Below are 21,104 nucleotides of genomic sequence, written 5' to 3'. Positions count from 1 at the left end.
TGGGAGAGCATTCTGGGCAGAGAACAGCCATTCGAGAGCCAGGAGGCAGCGCTGCCTGGGTGCCACCAGCGTGGCCCTGGCCCCATGCACTGGCTGGGCACCACCCTGCCCCCGGAGTCTCCTCCTTCTGAACGTTTGACTGTATCTTGAACACAGCGGGGCCGGCTTTCAAGCTCCAGACACCGCCTCCTCCCCAGGCCAGGAAGCCCTGTCAGGCAGCAGATCCGGCTCCCTCAGCAGATCGGCCCCTCCAGAAGACCCGCCCCTCACAGCAGATCCGGCCTTCCCAGCAGATCCGCCCCCCGAGTAGATCCGCCCCTCCAGGATATCCATCTCCCCAGCAGATCCGTCCTCTCCAGCAGAACCGCCCCCAGCAGAACCGCCCCCAGCGGAGCCGCTCGGGCGGGGCCTCCGGGCCTGGGGAAGGGAGCGGGGACCGGGCCGTGGAAGGACCGGGCCCGCCCCTGGCTAGCCTGAGCCAATCAGCGCATGCTAGGTGGGCCGTCATGATTGGCTCCTAGAGGCTCACGTGTGGAGGCCTGACCAATCAGAGCCCGAGAGACGCCATTGCAAGCCTCTGCAGAGGCGCTGGAGCTGGGTCAGTCCGCCGCTCACCCCGCGGCCGCAACTTCCCGCCTTCTCAGGTAACTAAGTGCGGGTCTCGGGCCTGGCAGAAGCTTCTTCGGCCCCGTGCCCTCGCCTGGCCCCGCCCCGTCGGTTGTGTGCTTGTCTCGTCCTGCCCCCAGGCCCTGCCGGTCCCCACCGTTAGGCCGGCGTCCCTGCCCGGCCCCGCTGCGGGCTGGCGCCAGCTCAGGAGGACGCCCCGAAGCCGAGGCCTCGGAAGCAGGTTTTTCCCAGACCTTCTCCTGTCCCGCGTTCCCCCTAGGCCGGCCGTAGAGACCAGACCCCACCCTAAGCCCATAGCCGGCCCTCGCGCTCCGGGTGACCCTGGCTGGCCCTGTTTGTCTGTGGGTCCTGGGATGCGCCACTCCCGGCAGGAAGGGGCGCCGCCGAGGCCCGGTCTCAGCCTGGAACCCCGCTCCTGCCGTCGGGGCGCTTTCTGCGGCTGCCCACACACGACCCCAGGCAAGGGGTGGGGGCGCGGGACCCTCCATGACATGGCAGCGGGGCGCTCTCCCTTCTTTGAAACCAGCGTAAACCGGACCCGCCCCACCTCCCATACCTTGGGGGAGCCCCGGGAAAGGCTGTGGCCTGGGGGTCTGCAGGGCGTTGGCAGTGGAGGTGGGGAGAGACCCCAGCCCTTTCCTGTCCCCCCCACCAGCCTTGCCTTCCTCGCCGTGAGCCGGGGACAGTGGAGGGGAGTCAGGGAGGGCCCGCCAGATGGACTTTCTTGTGACTCATCCTATAAAGCCCCTCGGGCTTAGCCACCCTCCCCAGGACCCGTGTGCTCTCCCGGACTGTGCTGGAAGCTTAGAGCCAGAATGACTTTTCCACCCTCGGGCTGGCTGGCTCAGTGGGCAGCAGGGACAGGGGGCTGTGAAGAGAAAACTCACTCGCCAGGGTCAGGGGCCGCTTGCTCACTGAGGAAAGCAGAGGGGTTCCTGCCGCTTGCCTCAGGAGCAAAGCTAGTTGGTGAGGCACTGCCTTGCAGTTGTAGGAGAGGAATAACGGCCCCCGTGGGTGCTTGGTTGGAACGATTAAAGGAGAATAACAGTTTAGCACGATTATTTCACACAGTTGTTCAAAGAGATGGCTTTGAATTCCAGCTTACATGGCGTCTTCAACAAAAAGTAATTGTTTAGAGAAGTGACAAGATGAAGGAGGACTCTGAGTCCTAGTCTCCCTCCTCGAGTCCCTGTGTGAGCAGAGGTAAACAATGAAAACTCACCAACCAGGAGAAATTCACCTAGGACTGGCGCAGAAGGTATACACCATGAGCCTGGAAATGATTTAAAAGACAACACAGGCTGGGCGCGGTGGCTCACACCTATAGTCCCAGCACTTTGGGAGGCAGAGGCGGGCGGATTACTTGAGGTTTGCGAGTTCGAAACCAGTCTGACCAACGTGGAGAAACCCCGTCTTTACTAAAAATACAAAATTAGCCAGGTGTGGTGGCGCATGTCTGTAATCCCAGCTACTGGGGAAGCTGAGGCAGGAGAATCCCTTGAACCCGAGAGATGGAGGTTGGGGTGAGCTGAGATCACACAATTGCAGTCCAGCCTGGGCAGCAAGAGTGAAACTCCATCTCAAAAAAACAAAAAAAACAACCCACAACTGTGGGCCAAAGGGACACAGCGACAAGGGGTCCCAGTGGGCGAGGCTGGAATAACTTGAATAGCAGAATAAAGTAGCATTGGATTATAATGCACAGGGCTGAAGAAATATCGATGAGTCTTTGCTGATGTAATAAGTGACTGAATGAGCTGGGCAGAGTGGGACCTGCAGTTCAGCTACTCAGAGGCTGAGGTGGGAGCATCAGTTGAGCCCAGGAGTCAAGGCCTAGTAATATCCCATTTCCAAAATAAAAGACTGAATAAATAAATAGATGGGAGAGAGGAGACAATTGACCATGCAGGAGGAGTCCAAATATTTGTTCTTTGAGGCAGGATCTTCCTCTGTCATTCAGAAGGCTGGAGTGCAATGGTGCGCTGTTGCCTTGCTGCAGCCTGGACCTCCTGGGCTCAGGCAGTTGTCCCACCTCAGCCTCCCAAGTAGCTGGGACCAGAGGCATGCACATCCAGCCGAGTCCAAATAATGTATGCAGATATGCCCTCACAGAGGTGACCTGAACTTTCTGAGTTGTGAGTGAGCTTCACCTGGGGACCTCCTTTTAGGTAGCAGGGAAAAAGAGGAGGGTGAGCCACACTCAGGCACCTCCTTCCAGAGAGCATGTGCCTCAGCCTCCAGAGTAGCTGGGATTGCAGACATGTGCCACCAGCCTGACTAATTTTTGTATTTTTAGTCGATACGGGGAGTCTCACTATGTTGCCCAGGCTGGTCTTGAACTCCTGGGTTCAGGTGATCTTCCCACTTCAGCCTCCCAAAGTGCTGGGATTACAGGTGAGATAAAACTTCCTTATTCACAGACTACATGATTGTCTATATAGAGAACACTCATCTAAAGCAACAGCAATGATTGCCACAAAGACCCTCATAGAGCCAGTAAGTGAGTTTGGAATGTTCACCAGTAACACATACAAATTAATCTTAGGGCTGCGTGCAGTGGCTCATGCCGGTAATCCCAGCACTTTGGGAGGCTGAGGCCGAGGCTGGTGGATGGCCTAAGGTCAGGAGTTTGAGACCAGCTTGACCAACATGGTGAAACCCCGTGTCTACTAAAAATAGGAAAACTAGCCAGGCATGGTGGCGGGCACTGTAATCCCAGCTACTCAGGAGGCTGAGGCAGGAGAATCGCTTGAATCCGGGAAGCAGAGGCTGCAGTGAGCCGAGATCGCACCATTGCACTCCAGCCTGAGCAACAAGAGTGGAACTCTGTCTCAAAAAAAATAAAAGACCCGGTGTGGTGGCTCATGCCTGTAATCCCAACGCTCTTTGGGAGGCTGAGGCAGGCGTATCACCAGGTCAGGAGTTGGAGACCAGCCTGACCAACATGGTGAAACCTTGTCTCTACTAAAAATACAAAAATTAGCCGGGTGTGGTGGCACACACCTGTAATCGCAGCTACTCAGGAGGCTGAGACAGGAGAATTGCTTGAACCTGGGAGGCAGAGGTTGCAGTGAGCTGAGATCATGCCACATTTGAACCCGTGAGGCAGACGTTGCAGTGAGCCGAGATCATGTCACTGCACTCCAGCCTGGGCAACAGAGCCAGACTGTCTCAAAAAAAAAAAAAAAAAAAAATCTTACTTCTATAGACAATAAAACATTGGAAACTGAAGTTAAAAACACAGTAGCTCCTGAGAGAGAGAGAGAGGTATAAATCTAACAAGACAAAACAGGATCTGTATGCTAAAAAGACTACGTATGTGGAGAGACGGCACACAGCATGCTCACAGACTGGAAGACTGAACATAGTCAAGATGCCAGTCTCAGAAGGATCTGTGAAATTAACAAAATTCCAAAACATTGCAGTAGGACTCTTTTTAGATTTAGAGAAGATGATTTTAAAATGTATACAGAATGGTGAAGGAGCTAGCTAAAACAGTAAAAAGGATAGATAAAACAATGTTTTAAAAAGAACAAAAAAGTTAGATGAATCACATTACACAGTTTTAACAGACTTTAAAGCCACAAAAATCAAGACTGGTATTGGCAAAGAACAGACAGATGGGTCAGTGATCAGAGAGTCTAGAAACAGACCCAAATAAATAGGGCCATTTGATCTTTGACAGCAGTGCAAACAAAAGCAACCCTGTGGAGAAAGGATTGTCCATTCAACAGAGCAGTGGGGCAGTTGGTCATCCATATGGAAGAAATGGAACCTTGGCCTAAACCTCACATTGTACACAATTAACTCGAATCATATGTAAATGTAAAACAAAACTATAAAATGTTTGGAAGAAAACAGAAAAATACCTTTGTACCTGATGACATTTGGTAGAGTTCTTAGACATGATCCTAAAGGCATAATCCACAGAAGAATCCATAAAAGAAAAATTTGTAAATTGTACTTTATCAAAATTAAAAACTTACTTTTTTGAGACAGGGTCATGCTGTGTTGTCCAGGCTGGAGTGTGGTGGTAAGTCATAGCTCACTGCAGCCTCGACCTCCCGGGCTCAAGCCATCTTCCTTCCTCAGCCTCCTGAGTAGCTGGGACTAGAGGTGCAAGCCACTATTCCTGATTTTAAAATTTTTTTCCAGAGTCTGAGTCTTGCTGTTTTGCCCAGGCTGGTCTCAAATTCCTAGCCTTAAGTGATCCTTCTACCTTCGGCCCCAAAGTAGTTGAGATTACAGGCATGAGCCACCGTGCCTGACCTAAAAACGTTTGAACTACCAAAGACAGTGTGAAAAGAATGAAAAGATGAGGAGAAAATATTCAAAAATCACCTGTCAACTAAGGACCTGTATTTGGAATACACAGAGAACTCTTAAAACTAAACAGTAAGAAAACAGTCCAACTAAAAAGTGGAAAAGACCTGACCAGACATGCACCAGCAATGACACAGCGTTGACTGTTGGGCACAGGAGAAGAGGCTTGACACCACCAGCCACCAGGAAATGCAGATTCAGCCACCACGCAGGACACGAGGCACCTGCACCACAGCCGCAGTGCAAGAGAATGCTGGTGGTGCCCCAAGCTGCCAGGGTGTGGACCTGCTGGAAATGGAAGACGGCATGGTGGTTTCCTATAAAGTTCAATGTACACAGCCACATGACCCAGCAATCCCACTGTTGGGTATTTAGAGAATGAATAACTTAAGTCCACATAAAAACTGTACGTAAATGTTTATTGATGCCTTATTCATAATCATCAAAAGCTGAAATTCAAATGCCTTTCATTGGGTGAACTGGTAAACTGTGGTATATCTATGCAATGAAATACTCCTCTGCAGTGACAATGGGGAGAGACTGACACATTGGGCACCATGGGGGTGGGAAGAGGTGAAGGAAGGTTGGGGGAAGGCGCCGTGGTCAGGTGTGGCACTAAGGAGATTTGGGGGTGGAGCCATTCTGTGTGTGGACTGTGGTGGTGGTCGCGTGACTGTATATGTGTTAAAGCTTCAAACAAACAAAAAAGTTAAAAATTTTAGTTTAAAATATTAAAACATTTTTAAAAATTGACACGTATTCCTAATTTTTTTTTTTGAGATGGAGTTTTGCTCTTCTTGTCCAGGCTAGAGTGCAGTGGCGCCATCTCGGCTCACCACAACCTCTGCCTCCCGGGTTCAAGCGATTCTCCTGCCTCCTGAGTAGCTGGGATTACAGGCATGTGCCACCATGCCTGGCTAATTTTGTATTTTTTTAAATAGAGACGGGGTTTCTCCATGTTGGTCAAGCTGGTCTTGAACTCCTGACCTCAGGTAATCCACCTGCCTCAGCCTCCCAAAGTGTTGGGATTAGAGGTGTGAGCCACTGCCCCCAGCATTCCTGATTTTTAATAAGCTGTAACAGAAGATAATTTCTCTACTTGGTAAATGGTATTTATCAAAACCCTGCAGCAATCATGCTTAAGTCAAGATATTTAAAGTATTCCCATTAAAGTCAGACAAGCACAGTTCTCCTTGCTATCACTGTGAGTGTTTTCCAGACATCCCAGCAGGGTGAGAGAACTGAAAAAGAGGGAAGGAGATGAATATTGGAGACAGGGTTTAGTAGTTTGTTGATGACACAATCGTCTGCATGTAAATCCAAGAAAATCCCCTGAGGAACCCTGAGGACCAGCCGAGGAGTTCAGTCTGTGCCAGATCCAGTGGGTTTCTCTACTCCACAATAACCCATCGGAGCATGAGCCACAACCCTCCACCTCCCTATGAAAGAATCACAAAAGCTGGAAGAGAAGTGTGTAAGGACCGCCTGAGGAAGATGCTAAAAGAGGGTGAGTTGGCAGACATGCCACATCGTGGGTGAAGGATGTCAGCTGCCCCACAAAGTAAACTGTACATTCATTGCAATCCTAGTTAAATTCTGATGAGATTAAATGACACAGGATAAGCTGCTTCTGGAGCTGATCTAACAGAAGAAAAGCCAACATTAAAAAAAAGGCTGGGTGAGGTGGCTCACGCCTGTAATCCCAACACTTTGGGAGGCTGAAGCAGGCGGATCATTTGTGTTGAGGAGTGTCATTTGTGGTCAGCCTGGCCAGCATGGTGAAACCCATCTCTACTAAAAATACAAAAATTAGATGGGTGTGGTGGTGGGTGCCTGTAATCCCAGCTACTTGGGAAGCCGAGACAGGAGAATTGCTTAGGCCTGGGAGGTGGAGGTTGGTGGTGAGCTGAGATTGCTCCACTGCATTCCAGCCTGGGTGACAGAATGGTACTCTCTCTTTCTCTCTCACACACACAGACACACACAAAATAAAGAAAAAGGGCTGGCGTGGAGGCTCCTGCCATAATCCCAGCACTTTGGGAAACCGAGGTGGGCAGATTGCTTGAGTTCAGTTCGAGACAAGCTTGGGCAACATGGCAAAACCCCATCTCTACAAAAATAAAAAATTAGCTGGGTGTGGTGGTGCCTGTAGTCCCAGCTACTCTGGAGGGTGAGGTGGGAGTATGGCTTGAGGCCAGGAGCCCGAGGTTACAGTGAGCCATGATTGCACCACTGCACTCTGGCCTGGGTGACAGAGTGAGGCCCTGTCTCCAAAAAAAGAAAAAAAAACCCACACCATAAAGGGGGTCCTACTGTGTCCGGAATTGGTGGGTTCTTGGTCTCACTGACTCAAGAATGAAGCCGAGGGCCCTCGCAGTGAGTGTTACAGCTCTTAAAGGCGGCGTGTCTGGAGTTTGTTCCTTCTGATGTTCGAATGTGTTTGGAGTTTCTTCCTTCTGGTGGGTCTGTGGTCTCGCTGGCTCAGGAGTGAAGCTGCAGACCTTCGTGGTGAGTGTTATGGCTCTTAAGGTGGTGCGTCTGGAGTTGTTCATTCTTCCCACTGGGTCCGTGGTCTCCATGGCTCAGGAGTGAAGCTGCGGACTTTCGCGGTGAGTGTTACGGCTCTTAAGGTGGTGCGTCTGGAGTTGTTCATTCTTCCCACTGGGTCCGTGGTCTCGCTGGCTCAGGAGTGAAGCTGCAGACCTTTGCGGTGAGTGTTACGGCTCTTAAGGTGGTGCGTCTGGAGTTGTTCATTCTTCCCACTGGGTTCGTGGTCTCGATGGCTCAGGAGTGAAGCTGCAGACCTTCGTGGTGAGTGTTACGGCTCTTAAGGTGGCGCGTCTGGAGTTCATTCTTCCCACTGGGTTCGTGGTCTCGCTGGCTCAGGAGTGAAGCTGCAGACCTTCGTGGTGAGTGTTACGGCTCTTAAGGTGGCGCCTCTGGAGTTGTTCATTCTTCCCACTGGGTCTGTGGTCTCGATGGCTCAGGAGTGAAGCTGCAGACCTTTGCGGTGAGTGTTACGGCTCTTAAGGTGGCGCCTCTGGAGTTGTTCATTCTTCCCACTGGGTTCGTGGTCTCGATGGCTCAGGAGTGAAGCTGCAGACCTTTGCGGTGAGTGTTACGGCTCTTAAGGTGGTGCGTCTGGAGTTGTTCATTCTTCCCACTGGGTTCGTGGTCTCGATGGCTCAGGAGTGAAGCTGCAGACCTTTGCGGTGAGTGTTACAGCTTTTAAGGCAGCGCGTCTGGAGTTGTTCATTCTTCCCACTGGGTTCGTGGTCTCGATGGCTTCAGGAGTGAAGCTGCAGACCTTTGTGGTGTTACAGCTCATAAAGGCAGTGTGGACCCAAAGAGTGAGCAGCAGCAAGATTTATTGCAAAGGGCAAAAGAACAAAGCTTCCACAGTGTGGAAGGGGACAGGAGCAGGTTGCCACTGCTGGCTCGGGCAGCCTGCTTTTATTCTCTTATCTGGCCCCACCCACATCCTGCTGATTGGTCCATTTTACAGAGAGCCGATTGGTCTGTTTTACAGAGAGCTGATTGGTCCGTTTTTGACAGGGTGCTGATTGGTGCTTTTACAATTCCTGAGCTAGACACAAAAGATCTCTACGTCCCCACCAGGGTAGCTAGATACAGAGTGTCGATTGGTGCATTCACAAACCCTGAGCTAGACACAGCGTGCTGATTGGTGTGTTTACAAACCTTGAGCTAGATACAGAGTGCCGATTGGTGTATTTACAATCCCTTAGCTAGACATAAAGCTTCTCCCAAGTCCCCACCAGACTCAGGAGCCCAGCTGGCTTCACCCAGTGGATCCTGCGCTGGGGCTGCAGGTGGAGCTGCCTGCCAGTCTTGTGCTGTGTGCCTGCACTCCTCAGCCCTTGGGTGGTCGATGGGACTGGGTGCCGTGGAGCACGGGGCAGCGCTCATCGGGGAGGCTGGGGCCACATAGGAGCCCATGGAAGGGGTGGGAGGCTCAGGCGTGGTGGGCTGCAGGTCCCGAGCCCTGCCCTGCAGGGAGGCAGCTAAGGCCCAGCGAGAAATTGAGCACAGCAGCTGCTGGCCCAGGTGCTAAGCCCCTCACTGCCCGGGGCCTGCAGAGCCAGTTGGCTGGCCGCTCTGAGTGCAGGGCCTGCCGAGCCCACGCCCACCCGGAACTCTTGCTGGCCTGCAAGCCTGCCCACAGCCCTGGTTCCCACCCACGTCTGTCTCTCCATCCACACCTCCCCGCAAGCTGAGGGAGCCGGCTCCGGCCTTGGCCAGCCCAGAAAGGGGCTCCCACAGTGCAGCAGCGGGCTGAAGGGCTCCTCAAGGGCTGCCAGAGTGGGTGCCAAGGCCAAGGAGGTGCCGAGAGCAAGCGAGGGCTGCCAGCACACTGTCACCTCTCACTACCAGACCCGAGTAGAGCTGTGGACAACACAGTATGGGAATTAAGCAGGTGAGATGACCAGAGTCCTCACTGGCACTAGAAGATGGCAGCCCAGGAGAAAGCTACCAGCCAGAGGGAGGCCTGCCAGAGATAGCCACATGTCCTCTCAGAGAATGGGGGTGATGAGGCCCTGCAGGCCAATCTGCCCTGTGCTGTGGGGCAGAGGAAGCTGTGGGACTGGACAACTCCAACATTCACAGTTGTGGCACCAGCTGCAGGTGAGAAATGTAAGGAGGGACCCTGCCCCCTCAACCTCTGAGGGGCCCTGGCAGACTGGGGGCTGTCCCCACCTGAGGGTTCCCAGCCTTCCTACAAGGCAGTGTGCATGGTGATGACTGAAGTCTCGGGGTAATCTCCCAGCAAGAGGTCAGGTCCTGGTTGTGCGTCCCAGGGTCTCAGTGAAATTGGCTGCTCCCCTGACCCAGGGCATTCATGCGTCTTCACAGCAGGACTACTGTGACCAAGGCCATACCCTTTCATCTTTCAAAAGACTGACTAAAAATGCTTTAAAAAAGCAACCTTCGGCTGGACGCGCTGGCTCACGCCTGTAATCCCAGCACTTTGGGAGGCCGAGGTGGGCGGATCACCAGAGGTTAGGAGTTAGAAACCAGCCCAGCTAACGTGGTGAAACCCCGTCTCTACTAAAAACAAAAATTAGCCTGGCGTGGTGGCAGGCGCCTGTAATCCAGTTACTTGGGAGGCTGAGACGGGAGAATCGCTTGAACCCAGGAGGCAGAGGTTGCAGTGAGCTGAGATCACACCACTGCCCTCCAGTCTGGGTGACACAGTGAGACTCTGTCTACACACACACACACACACACACACAGAAAAAACAGGAATAAATGTAGTGGTCAAATGGTTGTTTGTCCAACGGCGACAGGAGTGTTATCCCTTGAGCAGGCCACACCTTCCCCAGGAATTGGTGTGGGCAGACACTCTGGGGTGGGCGGGGAGGGCCCAGGGGAGCATCTCCTTCCTCACAATTGGAGCATAAGCCACCAAAAAAAATGAAACAAATGTGCTTTGTGTACTTTCCTTGACTGAGGAGTAATGTGGGTAAGAGAAAGGACTCTTTGCTTATTTATGGATTTAGGACTCTGTGCTGATTTATGTAAGCACAGTTGCATTTCTGTGTAAGTGGAAGACAGATAATTCTTTCTATTAAAGGGGACGTTTGGGACGTTCAGTGCAGCTACTGCAGAGCACCGTCAGGACACAGGCCTCCCAACCAATGCAGGCTCAGCCCTCCACAGCCCCTCAGGAGGGACTCAGTGCATCTCAAGGGAGTTTTATCCTTAAAAACTAGAAGCCATATGGACATCTATTTTGGGAGGATTTGGTGGGCCTCAGGGGCCTCTAGCAGCAGAAGGCCCTGGCTTCCTGAACGCAGACGGTGCGGGTCTCATCACAGCAACCCCCCTTGTTTTTCTGTTCCTCTGCTGCCTTTCAGGGGACACTGGCTTTCACCCGGTCACAGGTGTACTAACACACATGACTAACACAGGATTTTTGTCTTATGCACACAGAACTGCATGGGAGAAACAAAACCACCAGCGAGCAGAGAGGCCGAGGCTTGGCTCTGCTGTGAGAGCGTCAAGGTCCCTGCAGCCCTGAGCTGCTGCAGAACCCACAGGAACCAACTTCCAGAGCTTGTTTCTGGGGTCCTGGTGCAGGGCCCCCACCCACTGTGCTCAGATGGAGCTTGAAGCTCTCAGACCTCAGGCTCCCGTGGCTGCCATCACCAGGCTTCATGGCCCAGTCCCCAAAGTGGGTGGACCCAATTTTGAGGACTTGTGTTTCCCCTACTCCCTGCAGTTGACGCTGACATCAGTGTCTGCTTGTGGTTTCAGCCAGTATTTTGACATTTCTAAGATGGACAGATGGACTGGCCGAAAATAAGTAAAATACACTTTGAGTCAGTGAAGTCTTTTTTTTTTTTTTTGAGATGGAGTCTTGCTCTGTCGCCCAGGCTGGAGTGCAGTGGTGCGATCTCGGCTCACTGCAACCTCTGCCTCCCGGGTTCAAGTGATTCTCCTGCCTCAGCCTCCTGAGTAGCTGGGACTACAGGTGCGTGCCATCAGGCCTGGCTAATTTTCCTATTTTTAGTAGACATGGGGTTTCACCATGCTGGCCAGGATGGTCTCGATCTCTTGACCTTGTGATCCACCCGCCTCAGCTTCCAAAGTGCTGGGATTACAGGCATGAACCACTGCACCCGGCCAAGTCCTTTTTTTTCTTTTTCTTTTTTTTTAATTGAGATGGAGTCTTGCTCTGTAGCACACGCTGGAGTACAGTGGCGTGATCTCGGCTCACTGCAACCTCTGCTTCTTGTGTTCCAGCGATTCGCCTGCTTCAGCCTCCTGAGTAGCTGGGACTACAGGCCCCTGCCACCACACCCGGCTAATTTTTATATTTTTTAGTAGAGACGGGATTTCACCATGTTAGCCAGGCTGGTCTCGAACTCCCGACCTCAGATGATCAGCCTGCCTTGGCCTCCTACGGTGCTGGAATTACAGGTGTGAGCCCTATGCCCAGCCTAAGTCAATTAAGTCAAGTCTAAGACGGAACCTATTTTTAAAGTTTACTGCTTTAGGTTGTGAGAATATAATTTTGGCCATTCTCCTTTCCTTCCAATTCTGGTTCTCTTAAGAGTTTCAGAATTGTTGTATTTTACTTAACCTTTAAAAACTGAAATTTTGGCCATAGTGCTTTTTTTGGGGAGGGGCAGCAAATTGTCGTAGGGAGATGGAACATTCATTTGTCAGTTGACACACCTATGGGAATCAGTAAGTTCTTTTTTAGCCGTATTTTCCTTGGCATAACCAGCTCCAAACTGCAGCAATCTTCTTTCTGCAAGGAGACAAACTGAATGAGCTTTACAAAGTTTGTGGCCCAAACTCTGGTAGCAAATGCTGGACCAATTTAAATGAGGGTTTGCAACCAGGGTGACAGTTTACAAATGCTGCCTGGAGCAAATCGAGACATTGGTTAACCTGGGAGTGGGGAGGGCTGGGGTGAGGAAGGGAGCCGTGGGCTGGTGTGTGGACATATGTGCAGGCATGTGGTCTGAGCGTACACATATGTAGCATGCATGCGTGTGTGGCCAGTGTGCAGCCAGGCTGCCTGAGTGGTCCGTCCAATACCCACAGCATTGCTCATCCCATGAGCAAGTCATCTCTCATGCTCATACAAATGATTTATGTAATATATTTCCAGCCAGAAACACTTTCACTTAAGCTTTTCTTTTGCTTTTATTACAAGCATATAATATTAATTGGCAAAACACTGAATACAAGCTTCACTATCATAAAATCAAAACATTTAAGCAATATTCCAAAAAAGATTTGACAAAAACTAGCCACCAAGAGTACAAAAATTACACACCAACACAAAGCATAAAAAAATGTAAACTTTCAAATTAAACAGTCAAACACATGTATCTTCGTGATCACCTCCACACCTCGACTGCCTTCGTCTGCCGTATGCTGCTGGTAAAGGCTGGGTGGCTGCACTGTCTTCCCCAACCCAACATTGCTTTCGTCTGGGAAAATGCGTTTGATAGGCAATTAAGCCATGGGAGTGGACATTTACACTGAGGCTACGCACATCTCAGGGGAACGCTCAAACTGCAGCTCGTTTCTCAGACGCACTGTTGGGTGCGAAGGACACCTGGAGGGTGAGGGAGACCTCGGCGCGTTCCTGCGGGGCCTTGGCCATGTGGCCATTGCCTGCACCCTGTCCCCTGCCTGGCAGGGGACACAATATTTGTACAGATTATGGTATCATTTGAATGATTTTCTAATCTACTTATCTCAATTTATGTATTTAAATGTCAAGGCAGAGAAATACATTGATCATGTTAAGGTCATGTGATGTGGTGGCGCAGTAATGACTTCCTGAGGAAACAGAGAAATTGGATGTTTTGTGGTTTAGCTATGTGCACTAAACTTATTTTCCATGTTTTGAGAGCACATTAAACATTCACATACAACGTGGGACTAGGTTGGCTCGTACCCAGAACGTCCAACCCAATGCCACCCTTTGAATCGCTGTGAACGCTGTTCTGTTGCTGTTCAGAGAAAACAAGCAAGGCTGCGAAGCCTGGGGGTGCAGGCAGCTGCAGTGCTTGGGCCAGGGCAGCTCCGCTCTCGTGGTCTGAGGCCACATGGCCCCGCCCAGGGGCAGCCTGGCCACAAGCACGTGGGGTCCAAGGCACCAGGACCCAGGCAGGACCGAGGTGGCCCCACAGCGTGGCCCGAGGCATCACTGGCTGACAAGCACTCACACACAACCCCAATAACAGCATTCTCACAATAATAACAATGAAAAAGGAAAAACCAAACAGCTGAATGTACATATTTTGGAATTCCATCTATGTTCCCTTTCAATTTAGCAGAATAAATGCTACATTACCATTTAAACAGATGTCTAATAAATGCATATTGGAACCTATTGCACAAAAGCATAAAAAATGCTCTTCATCCACATAAAACAAAGACATACAAATTAAAAGCTACTCAAAGTAAAAAGAAGCTTGCAAAACATCTCACAATTTCATTTTATATGCCTGTAAATAAAGCTGGACCACTGAAACCAAACAATTGGATGGGAAAATATGATAGAAGGCTTAAAATAGAATAAATAATTTTATAAAGTTAAGTTTTCTTTTTTAACCCCCCAAATCTTAAATTCAATATTATATATTCTATTTGAATTTTCTATTTCCATGAAAACTGCATCGGTGAGACTGTATTCCGGGTAATTAGCCCCACTGCTGTTGAAAACGACGCATAAGGTGATTTAACAGCATTTGTTTTACCAGCATAAATAGTTGTGAAAACTTCTTCACAGTAACTCCATCTGTTTAAAAAAAAAAACCAATAGAATCCAACCACTAACCAATCCTGGCTTTCATGCTGGAAAAAATGAAATTCAGCCTTTTTCTGTGAAATGAGAGGTTGACAGAAAGGAAAGAAGGCCACCCAGAGGCTCCACAGACAGCAGGGCCATTGCGCTCCAGCCTCCAACGACTAAGGCTGCAAGGTCAGACGAGAGGCAGAGGCCCCAGGGCCGAGTCCTGTAGTGAAGACTGTCTGCACGATGAACTCCTAGAAAAATAGGGACTTCTGCTGCTGAGGTTTTGTCAGGTTAACACGGTTACAAAAGCAGGGTCACCACCGGCTGGAGACATCAACACGGGCGCCACTCGCCCGTCTCTGTGTATTTAAATCTATCAGCTTAGCACCATTGCAAAGTCAAGTGATTTCAAAGATAGCTACAAAGTTACAAATATATATTATGAGATTATTACAATGATATTCAGTTTCATCTGAACTGTGATTTAATTTTATTTGAATTTGGAGGCTTGTAACTGTTTAATCCTTTCTTATTCCGCCACACAGGAAAATGCCTAAGTTCTAACATTACACTTAAAACTGCACTGTGATAACACACGGTTGTACAGAATGCTTCAGCAGTATGTGTATTTTGAGGTAGACAGGTAATATTTATTCATACACAGCTACTCATAGACCCTTATACAGTGACTCTAGAAAATGATTTGGATGAATAGCAAGCTTAGGTAACTGAGTAACTCAAACCGTCCTGGGAGTTGATGGGCTTAAAGAAAGGTGAATTTTGACCAATTCCTAACAAAGAACTTGCTTTTGTTTTAAAAGGCCTTACACTGACAATCACTCAGATGGAATTAATATGCATGTTTTTCTCATGCCTAAGATGAGGTCTCTTGAGCTGCTTTTTATCTAAAGGAAGCAGAAGAAAACACAGCGAAATTCAAGAAAAAAAATCTCCAAGGTGGTTGGCTTCTTGGAAAGCCTGAATGGTGGCCACGGACCACCTGGGCTCCCAAGGAGTGGAGGGAGGAGGGATTCAGTTCCACAGGAAATAAATGGGAACAGCCCGGTGGAGAAGACAATGACAACTGCAGGACAACACCTCAACCACTCCAGAAAACAGCCCTTGCTCCTCCTTCTGGCCTTTCCATATTTCCAAGTTACTGTTTTAAAGGAAAAAAAAAAAATGTGTGTGTGTGGCAGTTTATTCTCTAATGTGACAAAAACATGACCATCCGGGAGGAGAGGGGCTAACGGTGCAACCAACTGAGGCTGAAACACAGATTCAGCTGAAATGCAGCTTCTGCAGAGCAGGGGCCGGCTTCCCTCCTAGCCCTTCAGCTACTCACCCTGTCCCTGCAGCTCTGAAAAACGCCCTTCCAGTAAGCGGCCAAGGAGCACACGAGCTCCTCTCACCAGCAAAGGGGAAGGGGAGGCCTTGGACAGACGGGGCAGTGAGTGCGTCTGGGCATGAGCCCGAAGCCACCCCCAGCAAATCCTCCCCACGGATGCCAGGAGAGCTCTGATCCTAACCACCACCACCTCTCCCTTCAGCAAAATCAAAACAGGGAAAGAAAACATAGGAAACCAAACGGCGGCACTCAACAATTTGGGGGAACAAGTAATTTTTAGAAGTAAGAGTTGTTCCGTAAACCAGCACTGAGCTGGTCACACGGCCTCTGGTCTACCTGCTGAGCGTGTCAGAAATCCCGACGTGGCGTCTGGGGCCCCGTTTCCAGGGCTGGGTGTGTCGGCCACAGGCGAGCGACAGTTCTGAGTGAGTCCAAGTGCCGACCTCACAATCAAAGGCGAACCAGTCAGGGAGCTGCTGTTGTGTTTCATAAGGTGGGAAATTAAATACAATGGTTAAATCATAATGTTAATGGAAACCTCTTTTGGTTTGCTTTTAAATTAATTTTTTATATAACTTCTAAATCTTTAAGAAGCTAAAGGCAACATAAATATTGTCATTCACCATGAAAAGACATTTTTTCAATAACTTAGGAAGGATTCAATAAAAGTCCAACTACACTTGAGGCTTATCATGAAACCTAAAATTCATAAACTAAACTGAAGTGAATTCAGATTTTCAAGACCTGGAAAGCAAGCAGAGGGAGCTTGTGTCAGAAGGTGACTCAGAACCGTGTTGCCTGGAACGTCACTCTCCCTGCAAGGCTAAAGCACGGGGTGGGGTGGGGGAGAGGGCGATCGGCTCTGGGAGACTGTGAAGTGTTTTCATCCTCTGTAAACGTGGTGCTGGTAGTGTCTTGTTGAGTGTGAATTCTCTCTCATACAAAAGTTATAAATATTCTCTATTCAGAAGTCTGGTCCACATGACACCCAGAGGCAATGTTCTTAAGCGCGGCGGCCGGGAGCACCCAAGGGTGCGAGGGCCCAGTCTGTGGGCGCTGTGTGGTGCCATTCACAGCAAGTCCATCTTGGGTCTGTAGTGCAGCAGGAGCGGTGCCTTCTGGAAGACACAAGAACGCACAGTGCCTGCTTAGCAGGGGTGGAGGCAAGGAGAAGGACCTACTTCATCAGGAAGGGTGCTGAGAAATTGCGTCCCGTGAGACACAGTCCACACGCGGGGCTGCACAGAGACCCTTCTGTTCTGAGCAACAGAAGGGTCCCCCAGAAGTTGCTGGGGGAAGACGGGCTAGGAAGACATGTGCCCTCTCCCCTGGCCCCAGGTGACCCAGTGACCGCTGTGCACACCGTGGTGGCCACCTGTACCTGATGTGGCCCTGGCCGCCACTCCCCTGCCCCCTTCTCCCTCAAACCCTCTGGCCCAGCCCCAGGCCAGCCTTGGCTCCTCCCCCTCTCCCCAGGCAGCAACACCAGCTGAGGTGGGAGAGTTCCACCATTGGTTTCCTGCTTCAGAGGGGCCCAAAGGCCCCAGGGGACCCTCTGCTTATGGCACTCACAGCCTCAGCACTTTCCCACCATGGCCTGTGCCCCTCACAGCTCAGCTGGCACCTTCCAAGCTGGCTCTGGGGTTGATGATTTCAGAAAGACCAGAACTGTGTTTCACAACAATTTCTGTAGCTGAGTCATCACTTTTTTTTTTGAGACAGAGTCTCCCTCTGTCGCCCAGGTTGGAGTGCCGTGGCACGATCTCGGCTCACTGCAAGCTCCGTCTCCCGGGTTCACACCATTCTCCTGCCTCAGCCTCCTGAGTAGCTGAGACTACAGGCGCCCACCACTACGCCTGGCTAATTTTTTGTATTTTTAGTAGAGATTGGGTTTCACCATGTTAGCCAGGATTGTCTGGATCTCCTGACCTCGTGATCCGCCCGCCTCGTCCTCCCAAAGTGCTGGGATTACAGGCATGAGCCACTGCACCCAGCTGGAGTCATTTAACATTTTAGATAAGAGATGCACAGCAAAGTCACTGCCATTCAGAGCAGACTCTGAAAATCAAATCACATGTCTCACCTTGAATCTCCACCTAGTGACAACCACGAACTTGAGCGTGTGGTCCTTGCCCAGGATCTCCTCGTTGCATAAAATGTCCAGCTGGGGGATAAGGAGGTTTGATTAGCAGCAGAGAGGTGCTCAACCCACACTGACATGGCCACCTTGATGCTGGTATGAAATCTGCAGCCCCTCCCCAATTATGCAAGAACGTGCCTAGAGACGGGGTGGGTGGGGGGCTGGTTCACGTATTCCTCCATCCCTACCTCACAGCCTAGAAATGGAGTGTGGTCCCTACCTCACAGCTGAACAGAAATCCAGTGCAACATATAAGATATTACAGGGCAGGCCCGTGCCAGTTAGGGGGATGACATTTCTGCAGGGGGTGCAGGCACAGGCACAAGCTCCTTGCAGTGGTGGGCTCCCATCCCACCCCTATCTGGCCTGCAGCTGCCCTGAATCCTTTTTCTCTTGACAGGCCCCATCACACCCCGTCTACCACACCTGCCGTACTGAGCAACGGGAAGAGGTGGTTTGCGCCCCATGAGCAGCCCTGACAGCTCCGGAATCGGGCACCCTGGTTCCCCAGGTGGCACAGGTGCCTGAGAGGCCCATAGGGCCAAAGTGTTTCCCTCCCCATCCCACCCAGGCCCGGTCCACACCAGCCCCCTCCCACAGCTGCAGCCTCCAGGGGCACCCTCTCCCCACAGGCCCTACCTCCGGTCCAGGCTGTCCCTCCCTCTCGCCATAGTGCAAAAATGCACTAGGCTCCCCAGTCTTTTAAAAAAATTAGACTTTTTAAAGAACAATTTAAGGTTTACAGCAAAATTGAGAGGAAGGTACAGGGAGTTCCCGTCCCCATTGGTACCCCCCGCCACCAACACCCTGCATGGGGGCACATTAGTCACCACCCAGGAACCTGCACTGATGTCACCTCCACCGAGTCCAGAGCTGACGTCAGGTCGCCCTGGTGGCACAGCCACAGGTGGGCAAACAGCAGCATCACCGCCCAGGAGCCCTGTGCCCGCCCACTCCTACTACCCTCCTCAAGCCCCTGCAGCCTCCGGATGGTTCTGCCTTTTCCAGTGCGCCATGCTGCAGAGCTGGAGTCGCACGGCCTGCAGCCTTTTCAGAGGGGTTTCTCTACTTAGTAACAGGGACTTGATTTTTCTCCCCTGTGCCTGCTCTTGGCCCGACTGCTCATTTCTTTTCAGTACTGGATAACAGTCCAGTACGGATGCACCACGGTTTATTTTTCCACTCATCTACTGAAGGGCATCTTGGTCGCTTCCAGGTTTTGGTAATTATGAAGAAAGCTGCTATCAACATCCGGGTGCAGGTTTTTGTGTGGGCAGGAGATTTCCAGTGGGTAAATGACAGGGTGTGGCTGCTGGGTGGTTTGCCAAGAGTGTGTTTCGTGTTGTCAGCAGCTGCGAAGCTGTTCTCCGCAGGGCCTGCGGGTTCCGCTTCCCACGGGAATGAACCTGCACTCCCGGCGTTTCCCGAATGTGTTGTCAGTGCTTGGGATTCTGGCCCTTCTATGGGGTACGCGTGGTGCCACGCAGTTTTCCTTGTTTTTCCCTGATCATGTAGACAGTTCTTCAGATTCCTCCCTGGGGAAGGCGTGAAGCAGCCCCACCTGCCTGAGTGGCTGGGTTGGGGGCTCAGAGGCATGGTTACCGCAGCAGCAGCGCAAACCTCACACTCTTCCCTGGAGGAACCAGCCCTGCGCTGGGAAATGGCCAACCTCTTCCCCACCTCCTGCAGCCCCACTGTCCGGCAGCTTCCCGCTACACCTCCACATGAAAATCCAAGGACTTCCTCGGCCTGCTCTGTCCCCAGCTACCATCCATCTTTTCTGTTTTGCTACACAGAAAAGCAAACAAAACGATAGAAACTTAGCAAAAAGCCTTGCCCCATTTCCTTCTCTCCCTTCCCCCCGTGTCCTGACTTGGTTTCTCCATGATCTCCAGGCAGCCTGTGCTCGGTGAGTCTCCCCAACCCCGGTGTGCTGTCCGTATCCCCGGCCAACCTGTGGGACACTCAAGGCTGGCATTGGCCCCCCATGACCTGACAGCCTCTGCTCTGTGCCACCACAGCAGCTACGCCAGCCTGTCCCAAGATACCACCCCCCACCCCAAACCGAGCAGCCCCAGGCGTGCAGTCATTCCTGACCCCTTCCTTTTCTCTGCATCACCACCCAAATACATCAGCAACTTATTGTGGCTTTCTCTGAATTAGTCTCCTGCGGCTGCCGTGGAAATTATCACGAGGTGGTGTCTTCAAACAATAGAAATGTACTCAGTTCCAGAGTCCATAACAGCCACGCTCCCTCTGCAGGCTCCGGGGGAGAAGCACAGTCCATTCCGTGCTGCTGCCACAGAACACCACACACTGGGTGATTTATGAAGAACAAATTGATTTCAGCACAGTTCTGGGAGCTGGGACATTCAAGGTCACCACGTTGCCACCTGTGAAGGCCTTCTGCTGCGTCCTCATGTTGGGGAAGATCAGAAGTGAGAACACATGCTGGCCAGTCCTTTCACAGCAGCATCAATCCGTGCATGGGGCAGGGCCCTCGGCCTGAGTGCCTCCCCCAGGCCCTAACTCCCAGCACTGCCCTGCTGGGGATGGAATTTCCAACATATGAATCTGGGGGATGCCTTCGGACCACAACCGGGGAGCCTGCCCTGGCTTCCAGCTGCTGGTGGCCCAGGGGCTCCCTGGCTCGCCTCGAGGCTGCCTCCCTCCAGCCTCCAGTCTGTCCTCTGCTCTGTCCTCACCAGGGCCTCCTGTCTCGAGTCTTCCTCCGCCTCACTTGTGTCGTGGGATTTAGGCTCCACCCAGATATTCCAGAATTATTTCATCCCAAAATCCTTTATTTAATTATATCTACAAAGATCCTTTTCCAAACAAGGTCCCATTTGCAGGCTCTGGGGGTGAGGATGTGGCTTATCTTCTGGGGCCACCACTGAGTCCACTGCTGCTACAGACAGCATCTCAAGTCTGTCCACTTCTCCACCCTGACCGCCCCCACCACAGTCCTCTCCTGCAACTCCTGGCGCTGGCCTCTCCTGCGTCCATTTCTGCACAGCCTGAGCGATTTTCAAAAACGACACCTCAGACCCATGCTCCTGCCCACAGCCGCCAGCGCCTTCTGTCTCCATGCAAAGCTGGACCCTGCTGGCGCCTGCATCCCCATGGTGTCACTGCCTTGGGGGCTCACAGGGACCCACACTGGCATGTTCATGGTGCGCCTGCTGCCAAGGCCGCCTCATGCCAGCACTCCTTCGTCTCCTTACACACCACAGCCTGGAAGGGTCCTCCCTCTCTGCATCCGCCCATGTCTCCCCTTGTGAAATTAAAGCACAGAATTTCTTGTTTTGAGGAAAACCTTTATCCTATTTTAAAACAATCTCATCATCCCCGCCCTAGTTCTCTCTTCCACTCACAGTAGCGTT

At 51.4% G+C, this 21,104-nt stretch overlaps 1 protein-coding gene and 1 long non-coding RNA gene across 11 annotated transcripts in view; one reads left to right on the top strand and one right to left on the bottom strand.

The window, feature by feature from the left end:
* The first annotated feature begins 531 nt into the window (after window positions 1-531).
* On the top strand, window positions 532-21,036 carry LOC104005948 (uncharacterized). 4 transcript variants are annotated; one of them, XR_008547735.2, is made up of 4 exons: window positions 532-644; window positions 17,682-17,817; window positions 18,122-19,630; window positions 19,885-21,036. It is a non-coding gene; the product is annotated as an uncharacterized LOC104005948 (long non-coding RNA). The 4 variants fall into 4 exon arrangements; XR_010156267.1 differs by lacking the exon at window positions 17,682-17,817 and having other exon boundaries at window positions 542-644; XR_010156268.1 differs by lacking the exon at window positions 17,682-17,817 and having other exon boundaries at window positions 553-644; window positions 18,122-18,241.
* PCGF3 (polycomb group ring finger 3) overlaps window positions 12,609-21,104 on the bottom strand; it is a 74,239-nt gene continuing 65,743 nt past the window's right edge. For 3 of the 7 annotated variants that reach the window (XM_024355903.3, XM_063807890.1, XM_054682635.2), the window contains 2 exons: window positions 17,665-17,745; window positions 12,609-16,699 (listed from right to left, as the gene is read on the bottom strand). In XM_024355903.3, coding sequence (XP_024211671.1) covers window positions 16,652-16,699; window positions 17,665-17,745 — 129 coding nt within the window. In that variant the 3' untranslated portion in view covers window positions 12,609-16,651. 7 annotated transcript variants of the gene reach the window in all.

This window comes from Pan troglodytes, chromosome 3 (genome assembly GCF_028858775.2).
Source record: "Pan troglodytes isolate AG18354 chromosome 3, NHGRI_mPanTro3-v2.0_pri, whole genome shotgun sequence".
Classification (NCBI taxonomy): domain Eukaryota; kingdom Metazoa; phylum Chordata; class Mammalia; order Primates; family Hominidae; genus Pan; species Pan troglodytes.
Note: the sequence above shows the minus strand (reverse complement) of the source record. Positions and strands in the feature narration are given on the sequence as shown.